The sequence below is a fragment of the Gloeophyllum trabeum genome, assembly GCF_000344685.1.
Source record: "Gloeophyllum trabeum ATCC 11539 unplaced genomic scaffold GLOTRscaffold_00005, whole genome shotgun sequence".
NCBI lineage: Eukaryota > Fungi > Basidiomycota > Agaricomycetes > Gloeophyllales > Gloeophyllaceae > Gloeophyllum > Gloeophyllum trabeum.
Window position 1 is genome coordinate 932,407 of NW_006920414.1, and position 22,855 is coordinate 955,261.

Here is a 22,855-nt window from a genome sequence, read left to right on the forward strand (position 1 = left end):
CCACAACATGACTTAGACCGAGGACATGAGCAGAATCCCGCCGGGCTTGCTCTACTTGACGATTTACAATCCGACCTTGCGACCGCCGCCGACGCTTGAGCCGCACGATGAGGACGCCCAGGAGCAAGCCCATATCCTCTTCTACACTGCGCGCGAGCGGGCTGTCTCTCGTGACCGCATCCTCAGGCAGGTCGGACTGGCGAAGGCATTGGTAAACTTTTCAGAGTGAGTGAGAGCCAGGTTGCGAGTGCTTTAGTGTAACCTTAGGCCAGGATGTTCTCGGAAGGCGTCTGTGATAACGTGCACTCGCAGACGAGACGTATGGTCATGGTCTCTCCGGAGCCCGACTACTGGATTCATGCTGTGAGCACATTGCAGCTTAGCTGTCTGTTATTTTAAATAGCACAAGTGCTTTGAAGTTGCCAAGACGCCCAGAGCTCCCAGGCCTCCGTCTACCAAGGGGAAAGCCAAAGCCAAAGAGAAGGAACGCAGCCAGGAGCCATCCAAGGGCAAGGGAAAGGAACCCGAGACAGTCTACGACTATCACGATAGCTCCCTTCATGACCTCGCATTGCGTACACACCTTCTTCGCGGGTACGAGCTCTTCAAGGTATACCTACCATCGTTAACCGGTGCCGAGGGCTCACCTTGTCCTAGGTGAAGCACGGCTCGTTCACGCACATCATCGATACCCTCGGGCAGCCAGCACTAGAGTCTTACTTAGAGCGCTTCTTCACTGTTTGGGCGTGGAAGTGGGATATAGAAGATGATTCGGAGTTTGGCGACCATCTTGGTAGGCGCTGTCCCCTGTCACTGCCGTTATGGACGGATCCAACTGAACATATCTAGGTGTTCCATTGCACCCCTTATTCAAGTCTTTGACGCCCATTCTCGACACGTTCTCCTCTGACATACCCTCATCGGTAGCTGCTCTCCTTCTCGTCCCTCCCCACGTCGTCCCTTCTACTCGGTTCACATCCTTCGCACTCCCCTCTTCCCTCGCCCGCCACCTCTTGTCGATAGTCTCGCATCCTCACCGCCCACCGACATCCCGGAAGAGCAGCAAACAAGCGTTACAGGCCCTGAGCACTGTCGCTTCTTCATCTAAACCCTCTCCCGCTCCGCGGTCTACGTTGACACCGCTTCAAGACGATCCCATTTTAACTAAGAATGGGACGATCAAAGCTAGCGCGGGGCACCAGCGCTCAGGATCCCTGTTCACCATGTCTAACATGAACATGAGCGTGAACATGGACCTGAGCAGTATGGATGTGAGGAAGTGGAGTTGGCCTGGGTACTTGTCGTTTGGCAAGGGCTCGGGAAGTAAACCTGTGGCGAATGGGGAGGCTTCTTCCAAGGTAGGTGATAATGATGTTGCGCAGGAGAAAGTAGATACAGTGGGTAAGACCGAGAGTTCCAAAGGCGAGAACGGTCCTGCAACCGCCAAAGACTCAGCAGGCGTAGTAGACGGTGCATCGTCGGAGGACTCCCCGCCAGTAGGTAGACCGACGATCGAAGTAACGGAGCCTCAGCCATCGCAAGAGGATCGCCCAACGACAGCGCCTGTTACCATGGACTCACCAGTGGGCGACCCTCCATCAGCGCCGCCCATACTTCCAAGCACGGAGGAGACTTCTGCACCGTCAGTTGAGATGGACCCCACAACAGTTGTCGTACAAAGTCTGGGTCTCGCTCCTAGTATATCTACTTCGACAGCTGCCAGCGAGACGTCTTCCTTAGCACCGTCCACGGTGTCTGCCATACCTACCCCGGCGTCGTCACAGTTGGACCTATCAGAACCTCCACCCGAGTTCTCTGTGACCACCGTCCATGTTGCGATTGGTGATGACCGGTTGCAGACGAAGCGCAGGAGGGTGTTATATCTCACCGTCCGTTCATGATCGTGATATGAATGTGGCCCTGGTTGACCTCCCTTTGCATATAGAAGCATCGACTTAGCCTGGCGTTGCTTTGCGGTGACGAGCATGACTCAGAGGAGCTCGATCTTCAGTCGCTGGCGGAGAAGTCCGTGGCTGTCCTGCAGGAAATACGACAAGCCATCAAGGACGATGATGAGGAGAAGCGGTACGTATGTCTTTCTTGACGCATTACCAGCATGCTGAAGAAAGTGATACTCTAGGACCGGGGTAAATGATCCGCTGCCGTCGGTAGCAAATATCCTACAACCGAAGAATCGGCATGTCATCTCTACGGGCCCATGGACAGTAGCTAGCGAGGGCTTCAATTCCAAGTCGGAGCATCTATATAGCGGCCATCAGTTGCTTCAGAGGTACTGGCCTATTTATCGTTATAAAATCAAGCATAACTCATATCTGTGCATGAATAGAGAATCTGACGTCCTGGAGATATTCTCCAGAGGCCAGCAACCGCAGCATTGGCATATCTCCAAACGAGGGCTGGGTGCGGACAAGGAAGGCAACCCAGTTGGGGATTCCGTGTTCATGGAAGTGCTGCGTAAGGAGGATAGTCTAATTGACGTCGATAACGAGCTAGCAGGCGTGGCGAGGCGCTTTACAAGTACTTAGTCGCGCTTTGTACTGGACTACACTCGTGCAGCCAGACGCGCATAGAGATGTGATTTCCGAGTGAGTCCCTGCGTGACATCAATTACCATGTCCGAAGTGATGAACGATTGTGATCAGTACAGGTAGTTTTGTACATGTAGAAGGGACAGTGTGATGGAAACATCATGCGCGTAGCATTGGACACATATTATGGCCTCTGGTTCAAGTTCGTGACGGACGCTAGCGGTTTCAGACCTGGCCTCGAGCGCTTCGTGGACGACACCGTCCAGTCGACTTGACGCAGAGTCTCATCATCCGCGTCAGAGCGTAGTTTCTTCCTGCTTCTAGTCCTCTGGTCCGACGCAGCTAACTTCGCCTTCCATATCTCCTCCGTACGCTTCCTCTTCAGCGGGCACGAAGCGGCAGGCGACACTGGCTGCCCCCACAGACTCTTGCACCAATCATCCACGTCTTTATTCGGTCTGTCTTTGCCGACAGCCTCGAATGCGATCTTTTGGTAGGAATGCAGGTCGGTCGCGTCTTCCCAACTCCTTTCCTGACGTCGGTATACTTTGGTCATCCGGGGAAATCGGAGTTCATAATACTGATTCTGTGTTAGCTTGTCTTCGATACATGTCCAGCCCAACCATACTAACCTTGTTCGAGTGCTCCTTGGTGAAGCCGGCCCCGAAGACCTCGGCCACCAATGGCTCTTCGAGGATAACCTCTGGTGCAGGGATGCCTTTGGGCATCACGAAGGTGTATGAAAGTTGATCTGCAGTCTGACAGGGCGAGGTTAGACCGATTGATTTTTCAGCCACAATTTGGGGCTTACATGCTCTCGGTATTCGACTGACACCGCGCTCCGTATCCTGAAGTTGAGGTGTTCCAGTTGTTCGCGTGTCAAACCGTACGACACTGTGAATAGCACCCGGAAGTCAGGTTTTGTGGAGGCCTATGGATCGTCAGTACGAGATAGTCATGGCTGCAGTGAGACTGATTGACCTACTTTAGATTGACACGCAGCGGCGTTGGTGAGCGCGCCCAAGTAAAACGTCGTATAGGTTCCAGGAGACACTGCATAATCGATTGGGCTCATATTCTTCACAGGAAAACAACATTACCCACCTCGGAGCTCCCGGCCTCGATCCTTGTCCCACCGAGCGGCTAACAGCACGAGGTCAACAGCGTCGCCGTACCCAGGAATGTAGTCCTTCTTGAGCTATATCGGTCTTTATTCAAGGTTTGAACACAACGGTTAGATTCGCAGAAGGAATACCTTAACCCACGGGGAGCGATACTCGTTGTAGAGTCCCCTCTCCGCTTTGAGGACGATTCCTTCCTCACGTTCGGATAGTAGTCGTGCAAATGTGCTCCTGAGCCTCTCCTCCGCATCCCCACCCTCCGCGATCCCGTCCGGTGAGACCAGCGTCCGCTCAGCAAGCATCGCATAACCGGGAATGGGAGTGATCAGAGATTCCAGAATGTCCCGCCGAGTAGCATAGGGCGCGGAGAGGAGAGACACGGATTCCAGGATGAGAACGTCGAAGAATATCAGAGCTAAGTGACGCGTTGAATTATCTGAAGTGGAGGAAGTTTGCGAGTCACTGAGCGGCGCATCAGTGCGTGCTTATGATTCATTTTTCATAGGCCACCTACTTTCGGGCGGCTTTGTGGCAACGCCGACCGCGGACACCCACAGCCGTACTCTCAATCAAGTCGCGAATTCTCCAGAATTCTGGCGGGAAGACTGGTGAGCTAAGCTGCGAGGGTAAGGGATCAGGAACGGACGAACCGTCGATCTTGTCCATTTCTTCCGAATACGCAACCATCTCTGCTTCGAGGACGATGTTCCTCCGGATCTTGGGCGACGACAGCCTCACATTTCCCGCCTCTTCGATACCAAGGACGCGGTGGATGATGCTACAAACAAAGTACAGGAGTATGTGAGTGCCGCTTTCTTCGATGACTAGGCAGGGTAACGTACGGGTGGATGGCTGCACGGTCCAACGTAGAATCCCGCTTGCTCTTGCTGAAAATCGATATCCAGGGTTTTCCATCGCGGATTTGGACGTGGATCTGAGCGCGCTCGCCGTCGTACTTCGTCTCAGCCCATACACGGTCGGACGGCTGGAAAACCTGCAGAGCGTGAGCACAGCCCTGTCCTTTACGGCATTTCGGGATCTTCATAGAGTCATTCGCGTTAACAATGACAAGATGCGACATGCATGTAAATACCTGGATCGGCGTGCCAATTTGTGGCGTGCCCGTCGTATATGGGGTGCAAGAATGAAAGGCTCTACTGGCGTCTTCGAAGGAGTTGGTACATCGATATGCTCTCAACATGGCGCCGGTAGGATCCCAGATCCTCATTGCGTCTTCCTTGGAGAGGGGCGTTATAGCGTTGCTGTTGTACTCCGTCAATGCGGCGGTATAGTGCGTTGCTTGAAGGGGGTATAAGAGTGGGCGGAGATCCTTCAAGATAATTTGTGTTACAAATGCCGCGGCTGTGGGGTCGAGACGTCGATATATGGAAGATAATATTTCCAGCCTTGTACCGCGGTGCTTGCGATCATGTTTGCTTCGGATTGAACGGTCGGAGAAGGCGGATGTGGCAGCTAGTTTGTCAAGCAGGGTGGCAAATTCAAGCACACTGAGAGGCTGCGCGATATCCTCCGTCTAGCGGACCATATAAATTAGTTTGAGGAGGTATCAACAGGAAGTCCAAGGTGGATACTAGCGTATGAAATAGACTCTAGGACATCTTTCACGACATTACCTAGACACCCATTACTAGACTGCACATTCCAATTGGTCAGACGTCGTTTGATGTCGGTGGATGTTGATGGGAATATCTTGAGGAGGTACTGCGCGAGCTTGGTCTCTTGCAGATCATACTTCCTGCACACGTCCTCCTCTGGGAAGAGAAGCAGGAAAATCACGCTCGTCGTTTCAGCCGGTAGCGACCGAGGATCGTTCGTCAATTGGGCGGCCCATCGACGAAAGATGTCTGAAACGGGATGAGGACGCGCCCCCCTCTTGGCTGAGGTCGCCTTTCGAGGCGCCACATGCGATATATCCTCGAGCAAAGAGATGAATCTTGTCCGGTCAGCGCAACACGTAAGAAGACAGGGGAAATACTCACGAGCTTAGGGATAGCGCAGACGAAGCATCCATCGGTTGAAGCGCGTCGCGTGGATGTTAGATGATAGTACAGAGTAAAGAACAATATGTACATTCGCCACAGCGTATCCACGCATGTGGGTGGGGGGCGTGGACGCGACCTGTCAGTCTCACCCGCCGAGGTGTTTTGCCGCGTTGGTCCTTGTTGGTCCCTCCCGCCAACTACGACGCCTTCCTTATCCGGATACGACACGTGGTTGCTTAGTCATTGTATCAGCGATCCAATCTGTGGACGCTCGGCGCTTGTGCTGCAGAGTGCTCGTCGCTGTCCGTAACGCGTAATGGCTGGCCTCATCTCCCCGAAGCCAGTCTCGTACATGCAAAACACGCCGCCCTACAACTTTTACCAGCGCGGGCCCTCCGCCTATCCCGAGGCGTCCAACATACCGCCGACGCCCTTGACGCAGCCAACGCCGCATCAGTCAATGAACCATTTCACAGGCAACTCCATGGGCGCCGGCCTCAGCGCCCACGACGACAAGGTTTATGCTCTGGTGATAGAGCTCATGGATCCAGCCACTCGGGAGAGTGCGCTGTTGGAGCTGAGCAAGAAGAGAGAGCAGTACGACGACCTCGCGCTGATCCTTTGGCATTCCTTTGGTATGTCTATGTATCTTCTGGGCTCGGGCGGAACATCGACTCATTGGTGTATAGGGATTATGCCTGCGCTATTGCAGGAGATTGTCTCTGTATACCCGCTGCTCTCACCTCCCAACCTCACCGCCCATGTTTCGAATCGTGTTTGCAATGCTCTGGCTCTCCTACAGTGTGTGGCTTCTCACTCGGAGACAAGGCAATTGTTCCTTAATGGTGTGTCCATTGTTGTTATACCGGTTGCGTCATGCTCATGTCCTCTAGCCCATATACCGTTATTCTTATACCCCTTCCTGAACACTACATCCAAAACCCGACCGTTCGAGTATCTTCGGCTGACGTCGCTTGGCGTCATTGGCGCTCTCGTTAAAGTAAGCGCCCATCATTGATAGTCTCCTACCTCTGTTCTGACGTTGGCGTCCCATATTGCAGCAAAATGACAATACCTCCGTCATCCACTTCCTCCTCTCCACCGAGATCATTCCCCTCTGCCTGCGCATCATGGAGACAGGCTCGGAACTCTCCAAGACCGTTGCCATCTTCATCGTCCAGAAGATCCTCCTTGACGAGACGGGTCTCACGTACATCTGTCACACGTACGAGCGGTTTTACGCGGTGGGGACCGTCCTCAGCAATATGGTCAACCAGCTGGTGGAGACGCAGGCTGTGCGGCTGCTCAAGCATGTGGTCCGCTGTTACCTGCGGTTGAGCGATAACTTGAGGTAGGTTATTTGGACTATGGTGGTTGTGCACATCACCTGACCTACCGACTGAAGGGCGAGAGAAGCTTTGCGCGCGTGCTTACCTGAGCCGCTCCGCGACAATACCTTTGCGGCTCTTCTAAAGGTACGCGATAGTGCTCATGTCTAGAACTTTTGTCTGATTTAATGTATAATATGTAGGGTGACATGGTGACCAAGAGATGTCTCACAACCCTACTCAACAATCTCAACGAGCAGTAACCTCCTAGTTCATTCAAGATTGTTGATATATTCCTTCCTTGTAGACTAATGGGGTCTTCCATGGACTTTGCTTGTATCATCAGCATGAATCCAAACCATAGGAGCTGTATAAGTACTTTAGTAGCTATGTAGAACAGAGTGCCTGTACAAAGTTAATCTTTTGCAGTAATCTACAGTGATGATTCTGAGTCCTGAGGTATAAAGGACAAGTTCTTACACAACAGGGTTCCGAAATTTCAGGGTGGCTCAGAATGTGAACGCACAATAACCATACACAGCAGGAGTTACACTATTTTTGCAGCGAGAAGATATAATTATATTGTATTTACTCACTTAGAATAGCCATTTCCTGGTTTTCTGATTGAATGTGGTAACCTTCTGATGAACATGTCTGCATGGTGTAAATGGTGCAACTCCCACGGTGATATATATTTCAGGCTAGAAAATTCATTTTATGGAGACATCACTGTATTGCAGAATAGATATTGAATCCAAGAATTCCTCTATGGGCCCTCAAACATATCTGAAGATCCTAACATTTGAGTGCCCTATATTGAAACCAAAATTCAAAAACTCATATTATATTTGGTGGCCAACCGGCATTCAACATCCAAATTGTATTGTAGACATAAATTGCGGTCAGATGAGCAAATGTATTGCTCAATGTGCCATTGTATTTTTATATCACTGGTACTTTGGAATGCTGAATCGAATAATATATGACAGGAGCCAAATCTAATCAGGCGACCGGTGGGGCACTCACAGCTAAATCACAAGATGAGCTAGCCACCAGTGTGCCACTCACGAAGTTAGGGCGGCTAAGCCACTGTCAACACCACTTAGAAATATAGACAGCAGCTAACCCGGTAGATATGAAGCTGATCTGATGCTGGGGAGGCGCAATCCTCAGGTGTGAGTTGTGATGCTGACTAAGTGATCAGGCCCATATTGTGGCACAGAAAGTGTCAGGAGGACAGTTGAACACATAGTGGGTTCATTTATGTGTCTATGCCCTGGTAGACTTGCATATGGCTAATAGATAAGGTAATAGTGTTTATGCCTCTTCAAAATAATTTTTACCTCACTGCCATGGCTGGCAGGCAGCAAATACTGAAACATTAGAGGCAGAGTGACACATTAGTCATGGCTGTCACTGAGTCGCTTGTAGGGCACTTCTGTCACACATCAGCCATGCCTGCCAACTAACTAGTCTGCAGAAACACCAGATAATGTATGGGTGCAATAACAAAAGTTGTTCAGATATCTAATATCTTTTATATGGCCACACAGAATTTCGATTATTGATGAACCCATGGAGATATGCTGTTGAAAGTGTTAGGTTTTGGTTGTATTGGATGCAGAGCCACTGGGACAAATAGGTACAAACAGCTTGACTATGTACTGAGCCACTGTATTTCCTTTGTTCCTTAGTCCGTGCAATTGACCTTGCCTTCGGTTTGTGTATGTGTCTGGGCCTGGTGTGCTTATGGCCACCCATCTTATGCTTCCCTGTTCTGCCTGCTGCTAACAGAAAGTACATGTGTAAGTGGTCTGATGTTGCATATCTCAGCAACTAGGTCGAATGCAGAAAATCTGTGAGTCCTAAATGTTCTAATCCACATTTAAAAGCACCTAAAGGTTTTACAATGACTACATGGTGTATTCTATGCATCTAGTTAGCCAACCTTCAGGTCACCCACTTCTTCAGCCACTGCCAGTCAAAGCAAACATGCACAAGCACCCTAATGCATCTGCAGGGATTGCACCTCCCCACTGATACTGATACAAATACCCAAGAAGGATAGACTATATATCATATGGACATTGAGAGCTCTGTTACATTATGGAAGGAGACTGTGACTGCATTATTACAAATGATAGCGGTGATATGCACTGACACACAACAACCACCAAAGACCAAGGGAAAATAACCTAACACACCCAGCGGTATGGGTGAGGTGGTCTGAGATGACTGAGGGGTATAAAGTAGTTCGAGGGGGAAAGGAGGAGTAAGACCACATAGGGTAGTCCATAGGAAGACCTAGGAAAATAAAACAAAGCCTTGACGCCTGAAACAAACACAAATCAAAGCTCCGGAGTATTTATCTCTGAAGAATCAAAAATAAACAAAGGTCACAAGCACTGACACCTAGCATAGGATTGTGCTTGCGGGGATAGAAATTACAAGAGAGACTTGGTTAATTTTATTTAGCTATGTAATACTCACGAGAGCTGATATTGTGATGGCGGAGATAAATCAACTGATGAGTCAGGCCTATTGGCAAAGCTAGGATTGATTGTAAATTGCTAAGTTTGACACTTTCAAACTTCGAGGGTTGCTGAGACGGTAACTCTGATACACTGAGATGGTGAAGATCAAACTTGTTTTTACTTTACTTTACATCATACATTTTATACTACAGGAATGACTTTGCGACCATCCGGAGATAAATAACAAATACCTACCGCTACCAACACAATTGCTCAGCACTCACCCACCGCTATACCATGTACCATATGACTCCCTTGTTCCTCCTTATGCTTGTCCTAGCCCCTAGAGGTTGTCCTGATACATTGATACCTGTCCTGAGCCTTCCCATCATGCTGCGCGACATGCCAGTCATGTGCAAATTAACTCTGGCTGCTTGCTGACTGATGCTGGCCTCATGGTCGCAGATTTACGCCCGCAAGCTCGGTAACTTGACAGAGATGAAGGGGAGGAAGTACTGGAAGCTGGGCATGAGGACGACTCACAATTAGACAGGTGTCCGCAACTGCCGGAGGTAATTCGTGCCGAAGTTACTTCTTGAGCCACTCCAGAGCGCCTGACCTCGGAGCTAAATCCTCGTAGGAATTTGCACTTGCCTCGAAGGCCCGGATTTAAATCGAGCTATTGTAGTAAGCCAGTTGCATCCTAGCAGCATGTGAGAGACATGTCCAATAGGCTCTGTAGGGTGTGGAGGAAGCATCAATTCTGCAATTTCTGAGGTCAGACGATTGTGGAGGCTTATCACCTCCCCCTGACTGAAATCCAGACTGTCCTCAGTCTCCGCGTTGTGACCTGTAGATAGAAAGGACCCCCCATCATCCTCGGAGTTCATTATCCACTACCATGTCTGTCCACTCGACTCAGCCCTTTACTGCTGCCCACTTGACGAATGCCTTCAAGGGGTTGGCCACTTGTCACGCCAATGGCGAGTCCGTGGAGGGCCTTGTTATCAAGGTGGAGACATATATGGTACGTCCAGTCCTAAATTGCTTGGAGTGAATAGATCTGACCGTCTTATTTCAGCTGCATTTCATTGAGCAGAGCAGCGACATGGTCTCCGCCCATATGAGTGCGGTGCTGCTCGCAAAGGTCCATCTTCCTTGACGAAGGACATTGTATGCATGTTTTTTGGTTCGATCTGACCTTCCCTACGGCCCCAGCTACCGTCACGACGACTCCCGTGGCCACCTCAGGTCCAGCAATAACTCTGGCTCTGGGTCGGACTTGCAGGGCCTCCAAGCGAGCGCACAAGGAGGCTGTATCGGCTGAGAAGGCTGTGGAGGATGACACCCAGCCCAAGCCTTGTGGGTGCAGCTGCCCCAAGGGTATGACCAAGGTGCAGTATGTGGAGGCGCAAACAGCAGTAAGTATGTTCCTCATACGATCACTGGTATGACACCAGAGCTAAATAAGCCATAGTGCCGGGGTTGTATGGAGCGAAAGATCCAGTGCCATGTGCCGATTTCAGGACAGGTAGAGGTGTGCCAGGAGTGCGCGCAGAAGAAAACTTGGTGCAGCTTTGCCGATGGGAGGGGGTTGCAGGCTGAGAGTAGTGAGGAGGTGGAAGAGGTGAATGAGGTGGTGGTTGGGCGACAGCAGTTGAGCCCTAAAAAGCCCTGACTGATAATGGAGGACATAACTAGTAAGTGTTGATGGCTTAATTCCTCCAGAGCATCGTGTTGAACTAGGCGCTGACTTAGCTGCCAGGTTCTACAATGTACCAGAACATACCGGAACTCTCTGGAACATTCTGGTATATTCCACCATTGTACAAGGGCACGGAGCTCATGTGGGCCAGTTGCATCATAGGTGGAGCTCAGTAGGATTAGGGATATTCCATGTAGCTTAGTCAGCCTATGGGCCACAGTGTATATAAACCCTGCAGCTCTGCTGCCTAATGACCAGAGTCATTCATATGAGCTTTACCAGTAGTGTTAGCATCCAACCAATACAGGTGACTTGTGTAGGGTGCACTGTGCGTGCTGCTGCCTCCATAACTCTTCATCAGGTTATGAGCCCAAATAGGCAGCTTGCGTCTGCGCGGTAACTTGCTGCAGCGCATTGTGCCTTGCTCACCTGTGCATCACCCTATGCGCCCTCACAGGCTGCAGTGTGGCTTGATGCGTGATTATCGCCATAGGCACTGTTAACAGCAGCCATCAGGCTTGATGATCAATCCTGGGGTAACTCCCTAATGGAGCCAAGAGCATGGAGCAGTGCACCCTTATTGGGCTGCATAGCTTTGCTGATACTGGTGAGATCTCAATACAGATTTCAGATCTCTCAATCACTCCTCAACAATGTCGAACAATCTGATCACCTCTGTCCCCGTCCTCGATGGCTTGAACTGGCCACTCTGGTCTCAACAGATGAAGGCGTACCTAATGTCCCAAGGTCTTTGGGGACACTGTGATGGTACGATTACTATGCCTGACACCATTGTACCCACCTACAAGGATGGAAGCACCAGTCAAGATACCTCTGCACAAGAGGCCTGGAGACTGAATGATACCAAGGCTATCGGTACTATTCGTCTTCGAAGCTCCCCTGCAGTTGCCACCCTTATTCAAAGCAAGACAATGGCTAAAGAAACTTGGGATGAGCTCAACTTCACATATGGTATCTCATCTCTTGCCTCCATCTATAATGAACTGCGTGGGGTGTTAACTACTAAGATCCCGGCCGATCAACATCCTGCTCCCGCCTTCGCCAAGATCACCAGACACTTTAATGCTTTGGCTTCTGAGAACCAGACTGTCCCTAACTGTCACCAGGGACTGATCTGTCTCAATGCGCTCCCCCCTCAGTATGACTCCCTCATTCAAGTCTTAGTGCAGGGATCAACATCGACGATGGACATTGACAAAGTCGGAGGCTGTTGTCACTGCCTGGGAGCAATCCCAGAACAAGAAGACAACACATCTAGGTGCACACAAGATCTCAGCAGTGAAGCGTAAGCCAGGTGATCCCTCCTTCTCCTCGCAGCAGCAGCAGCGCCCTCAGGGCAGCAGGAGCAATGCGCGAGATGGGAAGAAGTGCCCTTATCGCGGCAAGGGTGCAGGCAAGAAGTGTCAAGGGCAAAACCATGATCACCACCATGCCCATGACATCTTGATCGCCACAGTAAAAGAGCAAGGTCTGTTCCACCCGCCTCCTTTGGTGGAAACCAGTCACTACAACAACAAGCATATCAAGAAAGCCTTCAAGCTTGCGTGGGACCTCAACATAAGTCCCACCGGAGAAGATATCAAGGTCTTGGACGCTCTTGTCAGGCAAGTCGACCCAGACCCGGATGTCGACATGGAGGACGCCGACTCTGTCACCTCCAGCCGCGTGTCCAAGCGTGCTCGCTTCGAAGGAGTCGCTCGTGCGGATGATGCTGCGGACAGCAACAACCAGTCTATGTCTACCTGCCCAAGGAAACCAGACCCAATAAGTTATCACCTAAAGCTGAGCTGATGACTTACATTGGTGTCACTGATGGCGGCCATGGCTTCAAGTTCATGCGCGCCAATAATAGTATAGTCACTCAGCCTACCACACTGTTTGATGAAACTATGTTTCCTAAATGCCCTAATACAAAGCGACAGGCAAGCACTAGGCTGCAAAGTGCACCTAAACCAGCTGACAGTCAACCAGAAAATTCTGATGATGACTGGATCAACCATGATGATGAGCCAGACTCACGTCCTCCTCCTAAATCCCAAAAGGGGCCAGGCCAGGATCGTGACGATGAACCTGTGCAGCCTGAGGTGCGAGAGCCTGAGAATCCGCCTTCTCCACCTCCACAAGATGAGCTGCAGCGACCGGTGAGAGAAAGGAGACCAGTAACTTGCCCAGGTAATATCTACGGTGAATTGCAGAATCCTGTAGAAACCTATCGCGAGATTGAGTCAGATAAGAAGTGGAAGGATTTAGTTGGCAAAAAACCTAAGACATCTCGCATACCTCGCCAGTCTAAGCAGAAGCAACAGGTTCCCGGACCTAGCTCCGCCCCTCTACCTTGCAACCCTCCTGCTCAATCTCTGGGTGCTTTGCATGAGCCAGTCGCTCCTGAAGCCTCTGACCAGCAGTCTGAACAAGACACGGATGAGTTACTTCTGGCACAGCTATGTCGGGAAGGGGGAGTACCATTGATTAATTACCTGCTTCTGAAGGCTATTTCGCCTGAGGCAGATGATCCAGACATGTCCAATGTCAGAGAATGGATGTACCACGATATCCTCTGCTTACCACCAGAGAAGCAGAAGGAATGGAGAGCTGCTTGCCACGAAGAATTGGATGCACTTTGTCAGCACAGAGTCTTCGACTTGGTTGACCGCCCTGAAGGGCGTAAAGTCATAAAATGTCGCTGGGTATTTGACATCAAATCAGATGGATGTCGCAAAGCGAGATTAGTCACTAAAGGCTTCTTGCAGGTTGAAGGTATCAACTTCGACCAAAAATTCTCACCAGTTGTGCACTTTGAGACAGTGCACCTTATGCTCGCGCTAGCAGCGCTTGAGGATTGGCACATCTCTGGACTCGATGTGTGCAATGCCTATCTTTATGGCAAACTGGATGAAGAACTATATATGGAACAACCTGAAGGCTTCACCGTAAAAGGCCAGGAGCACAAGGTTTGTAGACTGCGCCATGCACTCTACGGACTTAAGCAAGCAGGGCTTGCCTGGTGGCACACACTTGCTGAGTCTTTAGAGAAATTAGGCTGCAAATGTCTAACTACCGATGCTGGCATCTTCTTATTCAAGGAGAAGGATGGCCACATGGTAATCATTGTCGTCTATGTTGACGATGCCTTGTTCTTTGGCAAGGACAAGTCTCTTGTGACAGATGTTAAGTCACGTTTCATGAAGAAGTGGGAATGCAGGGACCTTGGCGATGTCAAGGAATTCCTACGCATGTGCATTACAAGGCAAGGCTGAGAAATTCAGTTTGATCAGATTGCCTACCTTGATAAATTGCTGTAGCGTTGTGGCATGCAGAATGCAAAATCTGCGCCAACTCCTCTCCCTGCAGGCTATTGACCTGAGCTTCATAATGGCCTGGTCAATCCTACTCTTTGTAGCTGGTTCCAAACCGTGATTGGTTTCTTGCTTTACATTATGCTTGGAACTCGACCAGATATCAGCTATGCAGTGACCAAGTTAGCGCAATTTGCTGCTAATCCATTGCAAGCCCATTTAGATAAAGTGCTGTATATCTGCTGCTATCTAATCGGGACTTGTAATTACACACTAGCTTTTGATGGTGCTAGTGGACTTGGTATTACTGCGTGCACTGATTCGGACTGGGCATCAGATCCCAGTACCAGGAAGTCCCAAACTGGTTACTTCCTTAAATTAGCCAATGGCATATTCAGTTGGCAGTCTAGAGCACAGAAAACTGTCGCACTATCCTCCACTGAAGCCGAGTACATGGCGCTCAGTGATTGTAGCCGCCAATGTGTATGGGTTAGACAACTCTTTGATGAGTTAGGCTACCAACCCAGCCCCATTCCTATTTGCAGTGACAACCAAGGATCTATATTCCTTGCATCTAATCCAGTCACTGAGCGAAATTCTAAACATATTGACATTTGCTATCATTGCATCAGGGAAGTTGTCATGCAGAAGAAAGTTGAAGTATTCTACATAACCCTGCAGACATGTTCACTAAAAACTTAGGGCATGTCAAGTTCCTGCGCTTCAGAGTGCAACTTGGACTTAGGTTCTACAAGTAATCTAAGTCAGCCCAATGCTTGCGTGCGCAATTATTCATGGCACTGAGCGAGGGGGAGTGTTGAACTAGGCACTGACTTAGCTGCCAGGTTCTACAATGTACCAGAACGTACCAGAACTCTCTGGAACATTGTGGTATATTCCACCATTGTACATGGGCACGGAGCTCATGTGGGTCAGTGACATCATAGGTGGAGCTCAGTAGGATTAGGGATATTCTGCGTAGCTTAGTCAGCCTATGGGCCACAGTGTATATAAGCCCTGCAGCTCTGCTGCCTAATGACAAGGGTCGTTCATACGAGCTTTACCAGTAGCGTTAGCATCCAACCAATATAGGTGAGTTGTGTAGGGTGCACTGTGCGTGCTGCTGCCTCCATATCTCTTCATCACGTCGATACTGAATTATTCCAGAAATTGAGGTGCCTCCGCCTGGTTGCAAGGGGAAGGGCAAGGCCACAGTGCAGGAGGCCAGACCTGCCCCGGAGCCTTCTTCTGTACACCCTCCTAATCCTCTGTCTGCAGTTCCCAGTCCGGTCACTCCCCTTCTGAACTTCGGGTCAGAGGTGCACTCGGTCCCCCCTTCTCAAATGCCTAGCTCTGATCTTTCCCTCGTTTCTCCTTTCCTTCATAGCAATTTGTCTGTGGTGCAGATTGCCCGGCTCTTTCAAGCCATTGTGGAGCTGCGCGAGCAGTCCCTCGTGGCTGGGGAGAATACTCTGAGACTGCGGGGAGAAAATGTGGAGCTGCGGCATAATTTGGAGGATATGTGGAGACAGTATGACAGGACTCAACAGGACTTGCGAGATGTGGTTGAGGAGATACAAGTGGATCTCCACTTGTTCCGCGGGGACACGGGAAGGTAGGGATGGACTTGGAGTGCCTCCGCGCCCATTCTCTGCCTTCTCTCAAGGACCTAAAGCAGCAGTTGCTGAACCTAGACCTCCGCCTTGAGCCCCTGGAGTACACTATGCGGCGCGCTACTGTCGAGGGGAGGCGACAGGACGAGGGTACTACCAATGCTGAGCAAGGGTGGAGTGTCTAGATCCGCTGCTGGCCCTTCCGCCTAAGCTAAGCCTGTCTTTGTTATCTTGCTCTGCCTTGTTCATGCTCTCCTTGCCCATCGTTCTTGTACTTGTATTTTGCTCTGAATATGTTGTCTTGGTCTGGTCTGCTTTATTCTGTAACAAATGTTTGCCTGTCCATAAATGAATTAACTGAATGAGAGGATGAATAGTGATATTGGAATAAAATGTTATAGGAATATTGGAACTCTAGAGGAGTTTCGGAGTAAGGGATAAAGCAAAAAATATAAATGATAACATAGCTTGGCAATCATATGAGGGAGTGTGGGGTGATTTGCATGTATCCTGAAAGCAAAACAGAAAAAAAAGAATAACATAGTTAGGGAGCAGGGTAAAATGGAGAGAATAAACAAAACCCACGAAAATCTTCTGGGTATATGGGGACCGTTGCTTCCCTCCCCCTGACTGAAACATGAACTGTCCTCAGTTCCTCTTGTACTCCATCACGGCACTTCCTCACCTCCAGGATCTTCTTCATCTTCATCATCACCATGGTCATCTTCCATCCTGCGTACTTGATCCTCACCAATGTCTGTAAAATCTGCTGGGAGCGTAATAGATTTTCTTGCAAGGTAGGGGATAACGCGGAACGCGGCAAAGGGTCAATCAAATAGCGTACCATCGAGTTCAGCAAGGATATAAGCTCCACCATGGTTCCAGGACACCGTAATGAGTGGACCGAGGTACCTGGGTCGCATTTTACGGTTGAGGGATTTTTCGATTTTGGTATTGCAGACCAGGACCAAATTGCCTTGCTTAATATTAAAATCACGGATAGTGGCTGCATGATTACTTTCGAAGTGTTTCGCTGCTTCCATATGATGTTGGAGGACTTGAGAATGGAGGTACTCGACTTGTGCACCGCGTTTCTGCAGGGCTATCGCTTGGTGGACAATAAGGTCTTTGCTGGAGAGAATTGCTGTCGGAGGAGGCTGTAAGTAGGTCACTTCAATGATATCAAGGGGAATGAGCGGGTGGGAACCAGTGACTGCGAAGTAGGGTAAACAGCCCATGCGACGTCTGATGGTTATTCGCTCGGACCAAATTACGGAGTGAAATACCTGTGACCAGCGAGCAGCGTCACCATCTGCGGCTTTGTAAAGCGCCTGCCTAAAATCAAAGTGGGGTCGCTCTACCACACCATTCGCCTGTGAATTATAATCGCTGATATGAATATGGTGGATATGGTAGCGCTTCTCCAGGCATTCAAGTGCATTGAGGAAGGGCTGTGTTAGCAGTAGGCAGAGAACAGGGAAGCATAAGATGGGTGGCCATAAGCACACCAGACCCAGACACATACACAAACCGAAGGCAAGGTCAATTGCACAGACTAAGGAACAAAGGAAATACAGTGGCTCAGTATATAGTCAAGCTGTTTGTACCTATTTGTCCCAGTGGCTCTGCTCCAATACAACCAAAAACTAATAGGCTGGCCATTATCTGTGATGATTTCACAGAGTCTACCTCATCCACAGAGTAAGTCCTCATAAATCCAGTCCCGATTGACTGACTGTTTCCAGCATGGAGCTTCTTTGCCTCTGGATAAAATGTGAGGACACACTGTGCTTGAACGATATAGCCAAAGCCTCCAGATTTGGGAAGATGCATGGTATCGATATGAACTTGGGAGAATAAGGGAGCGGGGGCCGCTGATAAGCCTCAGGATCGTCTGACCCCCGAAAACGAGACTCAGCACATCGTACAAGCCCCCTGGAGCTTATTCGACATAGCGCTCACACGCCTCTAGGCTTCTATGGGCTCTAAAAGAATTTTTCTATTTAGCTCCGGACTTCCTAACATCCTTGAGGCGTACACGGACCCATTCCACGATTTATCTCCACGAACAGGAGCTCCGGAGCGACTTAACCAATGCGACTTCTAGATGAATTAGCTCCGGGGCCCGCGGACGCTTCTATTGAGGGGCATCGTCCTCATGCCCAACCTCCATCACTCACTCCCTCTCGTTTCCATCAAACTACCGAAGGTGCGGACGCATATGAGTCACCATGAGGCCAGCATCAGTCAGCAAGCAGCCGGTGTTAGGATTGGATTGTATCGGACGCTTTCAGCAGCCACAATTGCCAAATAGGTACAAACAGTCTCGCATTTTTGGTAATTGTTCTACTGGATGTACTTTTCCTTAGTCCGTTGCTCTATACTAGCCTCCGGTTTGTGTCTGTGTCCGTGTCTGAGTCTCTGGGCATGTTTAGTGTCCTTCTGGTCTATCCCTGCCACGTCTAATAGCCGGAGGTAATTAGCACGTGACCGGTACATCGCGCGGAGTGATGGGACCGCTTAGGGCAGGTGGCGGAGCGTCGAGGCGACCTCTAGGGCCTGGGACAAGCAAGTGGGAGTGCAAGAGAGTCACATGGTGTATGGTATAACGGTGGCAAGTGCTGAGCAATCCTGTGGGTAGCGTCGTTTATTTGTTATTTATCTCCAGACGGTTGCAAAGCCATTCCTGTAGTATAAATTGTACAAAGTAGCATACAGAAAAACAAGTTTTGCACTTCACCATCTCAGAGAATTAGCATTACGATCTCAGTGACCCTCGAAGTTCGAAAGCATCAAACTTAGCGAATTATAACCAATCCTAGCTTTGCCGATAGGCCTGACTCATCAAGTGATTTATCTCCACCGTCAGTTTAATTATCTCCGGTGCGTTCTACATAGCAAAATAAAATTAACCAAGTCTCTCTAGCAATTTCTACCCTGTGAGCACAATCCTATGACAGGTGTCGTTGCTTGCAACTTTGATTGCGACTCTTCGGAAATAAATACTCTGGAGTGTCAACTAGCATTTGTTTTTAGGCGTCAAAGTATTTGTTTTATTTTTCTAGGTCTTCCTACGGACTACCCTACGACATCTTACTCCTCCTTTCCCCCTCGAACTATTAAATACCCCTCAGTTGTCCCGGACCGCCTTCACCCATATCACAGGGTTTAGGTTTATTTCTTTTGGTCCTTGGTGATTGTTGTGTGTCAGTGCATATCACCGCAGCGATCGGAGGGATGAGAACTTGCTGCATTTGACGTGTCTGGCAAATATGACATGTCTTAACATACCAGGCAATGTCCTTGACAGCAGAGGGCCACCAGAGAGTCGTGGGCACAAGATTTGTTAACAAATAGCCAGTATTACCATGCCAGGCCTTGCTTTAAAACCCCTGCTAAGGTTGACAGGCTTGTAATGCACAGGGCTTGTGAGGGGCCTTGTAAAAGGCTTGTAGCAGATTTATAACATGAAACAGGGTTTGTAATAGGCTTGTAGTTCCCTTGTAGTGGATTTGTAGCACTGAACCGGGGCTTGTAGTAGCCTTGTAGCACTTTTGTAGTGGATTTGCAGCCCTCACCTGGGGCTTGTAATAGCCTTGTGACTGCTTTGTAATGCTGATATGGGGCTTGTAATAGCTTTGTAGCTGATTTGTAGGCCTAGTTTGGGGCTTGTAATACTCTTGTAACCTGATTTGTAACCCTGATCAGGGCTTGTAGCACACTTGTAGTACCAATCCGGGGCTTGTAATTGGCTTGTAGCACCCTTGTAATGCTGGTGCCTGGCTTGTAATAGCTTTGTAGCACCAATTTGGGGCTTGTAATACCATTGTAGGTTCATTTGTAGCACTGCTCCTGGGCTTGTAATAGCCTTATAGTATCCTTGCAGGGGATTTGTAGTGCTTAGTCAGATGCCAAGTGGCAAGCTTATGGAATATCAGTCAGGAGCATTGGGTGGCTGAAACAAACCAGGAAAAATGCGAAAACTTCAGGATATATTCTTGGCTCTGGATGCCACATCACTAGACCTAAAAATAGCTGATGACATAAATATATAGCATGTGTTAGCCATGCAGTAGCCTGTATAAAATGAGAAAAATGCAGAAAAATCAGAATAAAATTGGGATAGGTGGTGGGATCATTGTGCATTAGAGGGGAGCTGGCCATAAATGGAAGAACATGATGGGGTGCCTGTTACAATTGTGTTCAGGTACTCTGTCCACTTTCACGCATGGTTTCCCACACTGCTTACATGGGAACAACAGAGAGTGAGTGGGTGGGACTTGTGGTGGCAATATCAGGTGCATCAAAGCTATTTATAGCTACCAAAAAAGGCTTTTTAACTGCCAGCTCCAAAGCAGTTTTTTGCATGCTACACCCTTTGGGGTCTGTGGTCACCCCATATATGGCTACAGCTTTACATAAGAGTGCGGGGGAATCCAACTGCTCCATCATTAGCTACTGCTTTTCACCCATTCCCCTCCCAGAGAATTAGCTCAGCTACTGCTGTTGAGATCTGATGACTTGGTCACTCTTTGTTGACTGAGTGGCTCATGGAATGTCCTAGGCCCTTCTAGGCTGAGTTACCTTGTTCTGAGCCACTCCCTTTGTTGTGAGCCACTCCCTTTGTATTCCTTGTATTCCTTGTTATCCTTGTTCTTCTTTGTATTTCAATGTCCCCTTGTTCTGTCCTTGTTCTTTGATGCCCTTGTATTCTACAGTATATAAGGGCTCCCTAGGTCGCTCTGTGTCCCCCAGTCTTGACACAGTTTGACCTAGCCCTTGGGTGTTGTCCGAAGCTAGTATCTTCCACAGCCAACATGCAGTTCCAAGCCAAAGTGAACAATGCAAACACTGGGTACCTACAAGGTAGGACTATCACTCCAGTGCAGAAAGCGTACTCTGCGCTTAGCACACTCCCTCTGGACTTGTCTCTATGGCACAAGCGCTGTTCTCATGCCAATGTGGATGATTTGCGAAGTGTTGTGTCAAAGAAGCTGGTGTCTGGTTTGACCATTCGCTCTAACAGTGCACCAGATCCCATATGCGAGCCCTGCATCAATGGCAAGATGCACAGGCACAATGTGCCGTGTTCTGCATCTAGAAAGCAGACCAGGCTTGCACTGGTGCAGTCTGACCTCAAGGGTCCCCCCATGCCCACTCCCACCCGTGAAGGCTATCACTACTGGATAGTCTTTGTAGATGATGCATCAAGTTTCTGGGCTGTAGCATTCTTGAAGCAAAAGAGTGATGCTCTAGAGGCCTTTAAAGTCTACAAGGCCTATGCTGATTATGCTACAGGCTGCAAAATTGGCACTCTGCGCGATGATAAGGGCGGAGAGCACAAGAGCAAGGCCTTTGAGGCATTCTGTGCAGAGCATGGCATCCAGCGCCAGCACACAGAGACTGATGAGCCTCATCAGAATGGAGTGGCAGGCGAGCTAATCGCACCATTGCAGAGGGAGCTACTGCTATCTTACTCCAGGCAAGCTCCCTCTGTCCAACTGGGAAGCTGGCAGGCGTCCAGATACACACAGAGATGCCTGAGTCAAGCTCTATTAATGCTAAGGAAGAGAGCTTGACTCAGGAGCGCATTTTCGCTCTTCTGGGAGCGTGGGAACCAACTGTACAGTATGGGAAATGGAAGGGAAAAGCGCAGAGTTAAAGGGGCTAAGTCACCAGGGTGAAGGATGCCAAAATAGCAAAGTGGTTACCACCACTAGCAGGGATGCATACCTGGAGGTTTTGGTTCAATCCCCAGTCAGCGCACTTTTTACCTCCAATACTCCCCCCTGACGTGCCACGTCTGCGCTACATCAGCCCCAGCAACCTAACCATGCTCTCGACCTTTGCCTTCACCAAGGCCTTGGTCATCCCATCCGCTGGCATCACATCTGTCCTAAGATGCGCCAGCCCAATCTTGCCACTCGCAACCTCATCCCTCAACCAGTAGAACCGCAAGTCCAAGCGCTTCATCCTCCCATGGTGCTCCGGGTTCTTCGCCACAGACAGAGCAGACTGATTGTCGATGTAGAGGATAGAGGGCGAAGAGATGTCAAGTATAATAAATGACCAGACCAGGGATTGAACCTGAGACCACCTGGCATATACCCAGGAGCTCTACCAACTGAGCTACCTGGTCTTGGTTCAGAGGACATATCAAGGTATATGACCTTGTATAGCTGAGTGTAACTGTTGCCTACTACCCATAATGGCCTTCATGCAAGGCACTAGGTATTGGTAGGTCTTATGACAGTTCAGGGACTCACTCCTGTTAGATGAGTAAGCATGATTACCCATTCCAACAAGAGAAGGAGTAGCCGAGTTCAGTAAGGAAGTTGCGCAGCCAGAGGATCTCCTGAGCAGCAGAGACAGCAGCCACATACTCAGCCTCAGTAGTAGACAAAGTGACAATAGACTGAAGTCGACTAGACCAAGAGACTGCTCCAGTACCCATCTTGACCACATAGCCACTGGTAGAGTGACCGTTGTCTGGGTTGCCGCCGTGATCAGCATCAGTGAAGGTGGAGAACAGCTCACGCGACGACGAGGGAGAGTAAGTGAGCTTCAAGTCCAGAGTGCCCTTCAAGTAGCGGAAGAGATGCTTAACAGCTCTCCAGTGGCGCTTCCCAGGGTTCTTGCTGAAGCGCGCCAGGACTCCAACAGCATACGCAATGTCTGGACGCGTTGCAACAGCAACATATGCCAAGGCACCTACGGCGATTGATATAGGGCACAGAGCGCATCT

The 22,855-nt window shown here is 49.6% G+C and overlaps 7 protein-coding genes and 1 non-coding gene across 8 annotated transcripts; 5 read left to right on the plus strand and 3 right to left on the minus strand.

The window, feature by feature from the left end:
• Positions 1-25: 25 nt before the first annotated feature.
• On the plus strand, positions 26-2,770 carry GLOTRDRAFT_138110 (uncharacterized protein; the record flags this gene model as incomplete). The annotated part of the gene is made up of 9 exons (XM_007866914.1): positions 26-225; positions 273-363; positions 410-610; positions 658-793; positions 850-1,889; positions 1,946-2,085; positions 2,141-2,290; positions 2,348-2,606; positions 2,664-2,770. The coding sequence occupies 8 exons, from the start codon at positions 26-28 to the stop codon at positions 2,544-2,546; spliced, it is 2,157 nt and encodes a 718-aa protein (XP_007865105.1). The 3' UTR covers positions 2,547-2,606; positions 2,664-2,770.
• On the minus strand, positions 2,734-5,548 carry GLOTRDRAFT_39839 (DNA ligase/mRNA capping enzyme; the record flags this gene model as incomplete). The annotated part of the gene is made up of 11 exons (XM_007866610.1): positions 2,734-3,129; positions 3,182-3,307; positions 3,361-3,480; positions 3,535-3,602; positions 3,654-3,747; positions 3,805-4,154; positions 4,207-4,263; positions 4,321-4,448; positions 4,513-4,709; positions 4,764-5,186; positions 5,243-5,548. Coding segments are annotated over 11 exons (2,265 nt in total), but the record flags the coding sequence as incomplete, so codon positions are not given.
• A 609-nt stretch (positions 5,549-6,157) lies between these two features.
• On the plus strand, positions 6,158-7,264 carry GLOTRDRAFT_39327 (Rcd1-like protein; the record flags this gene model as incomplete). Its single annotated transcript, XM_007866571.1, has 6 exons — positions 6,158-6,308; positions 6,363-6,518; positions 6,567-6,673; positions 6,735-7,024; positions 7,079-7,148; positions 7,205-7,264. 6 exons carry the CDS (start codon positions 6,158-6,160, stop codon positions 7,262-7,264), a joined length of 834 nt encoding a protein of 277 aa, XP_007864762.1.
• A 3,112-nt stretch (positions 7,265-10,376) lies between these two features.
• On the plus strand, positions 10,377-11,153 carry GLOTRDRAFT_128303 (uncharacterized protein; the record flags this gene model as incomplete). The annotated part of the gene is made up of 4 exons (XM_007866915.1): positions 10,377-10,502; positions 10,557-10,602; positions 10,694-10,896; positions 10,953-11,153. 4 exons carry the CDS (start codon positions 10,377-10,379, stop codon positions 11,151-11,153), a joined length of 576 nt encoding a protein of 191 aa, XP_007865106.1.
• A 704-nt stretch (positions 11,154-11,857) lies between these two features.
• GLOTRDRAFT_15981 (uncharacterized protein) lies at positions 11,858-12,370 on the plus strand (the record flags this gene model as incomplete). The annotated part of the gene is made up of 2 exons (XM_007866558.1): positions 11,858-12,193; positions 12,287-12,370. Coding segments are annotated over 2 exons (420 nt in total), but the record flags the coding sequence as incomplete, so codon positions are not given.
• Positions 12,371-15,840: 3,470 nt separating this feature from the next.
• GLOTRDRAFT_128305 (uncharacterized protein) lies at positions 15,841-16,295 on the plus strand (the record flags this gene model as incomplete). Its single annotated transcript, XM_007866916.1, has 2 exons — positions 15,841-16,028; positions 16,079-16,295. 2 exons carry the CDS (start codon positions 15,841-15,843, stop codon positions 16,293-16,295), a joined length of 405 nt encoding a protein of 134 aa, XP_007865107.1.
• A 642-nt stretch (positions 16,296-16,937) lies between these two features.
• Positions 16,938-17,970, minus strand: GLOTRDRAFT_40540 (uncharacterized protein; the record flags this gene model as incomplete). The annotated part of the gene is made up of 2 exons (XM_007866656.1): positions 16,938-17,561; positions 17,758-17,970. Coding segments are annotated over 2 exons (837 nt in total), but the record flags the coding sequence as incomplete, so codon positions are not given.
• A 4,206-nt stretch (positions 17,971-22,176) lies between these two features.
• Positions 22,177-22,249, minus strand: GLOTRDRAFT_t68. Its single transcript has one exon. It is a non-coding gene; the product is annotated as a tRNA-OTHER (tRNA).
• Between the last annotated feature and the right edge of the window lie 606 nt (positions 22,250-22,855).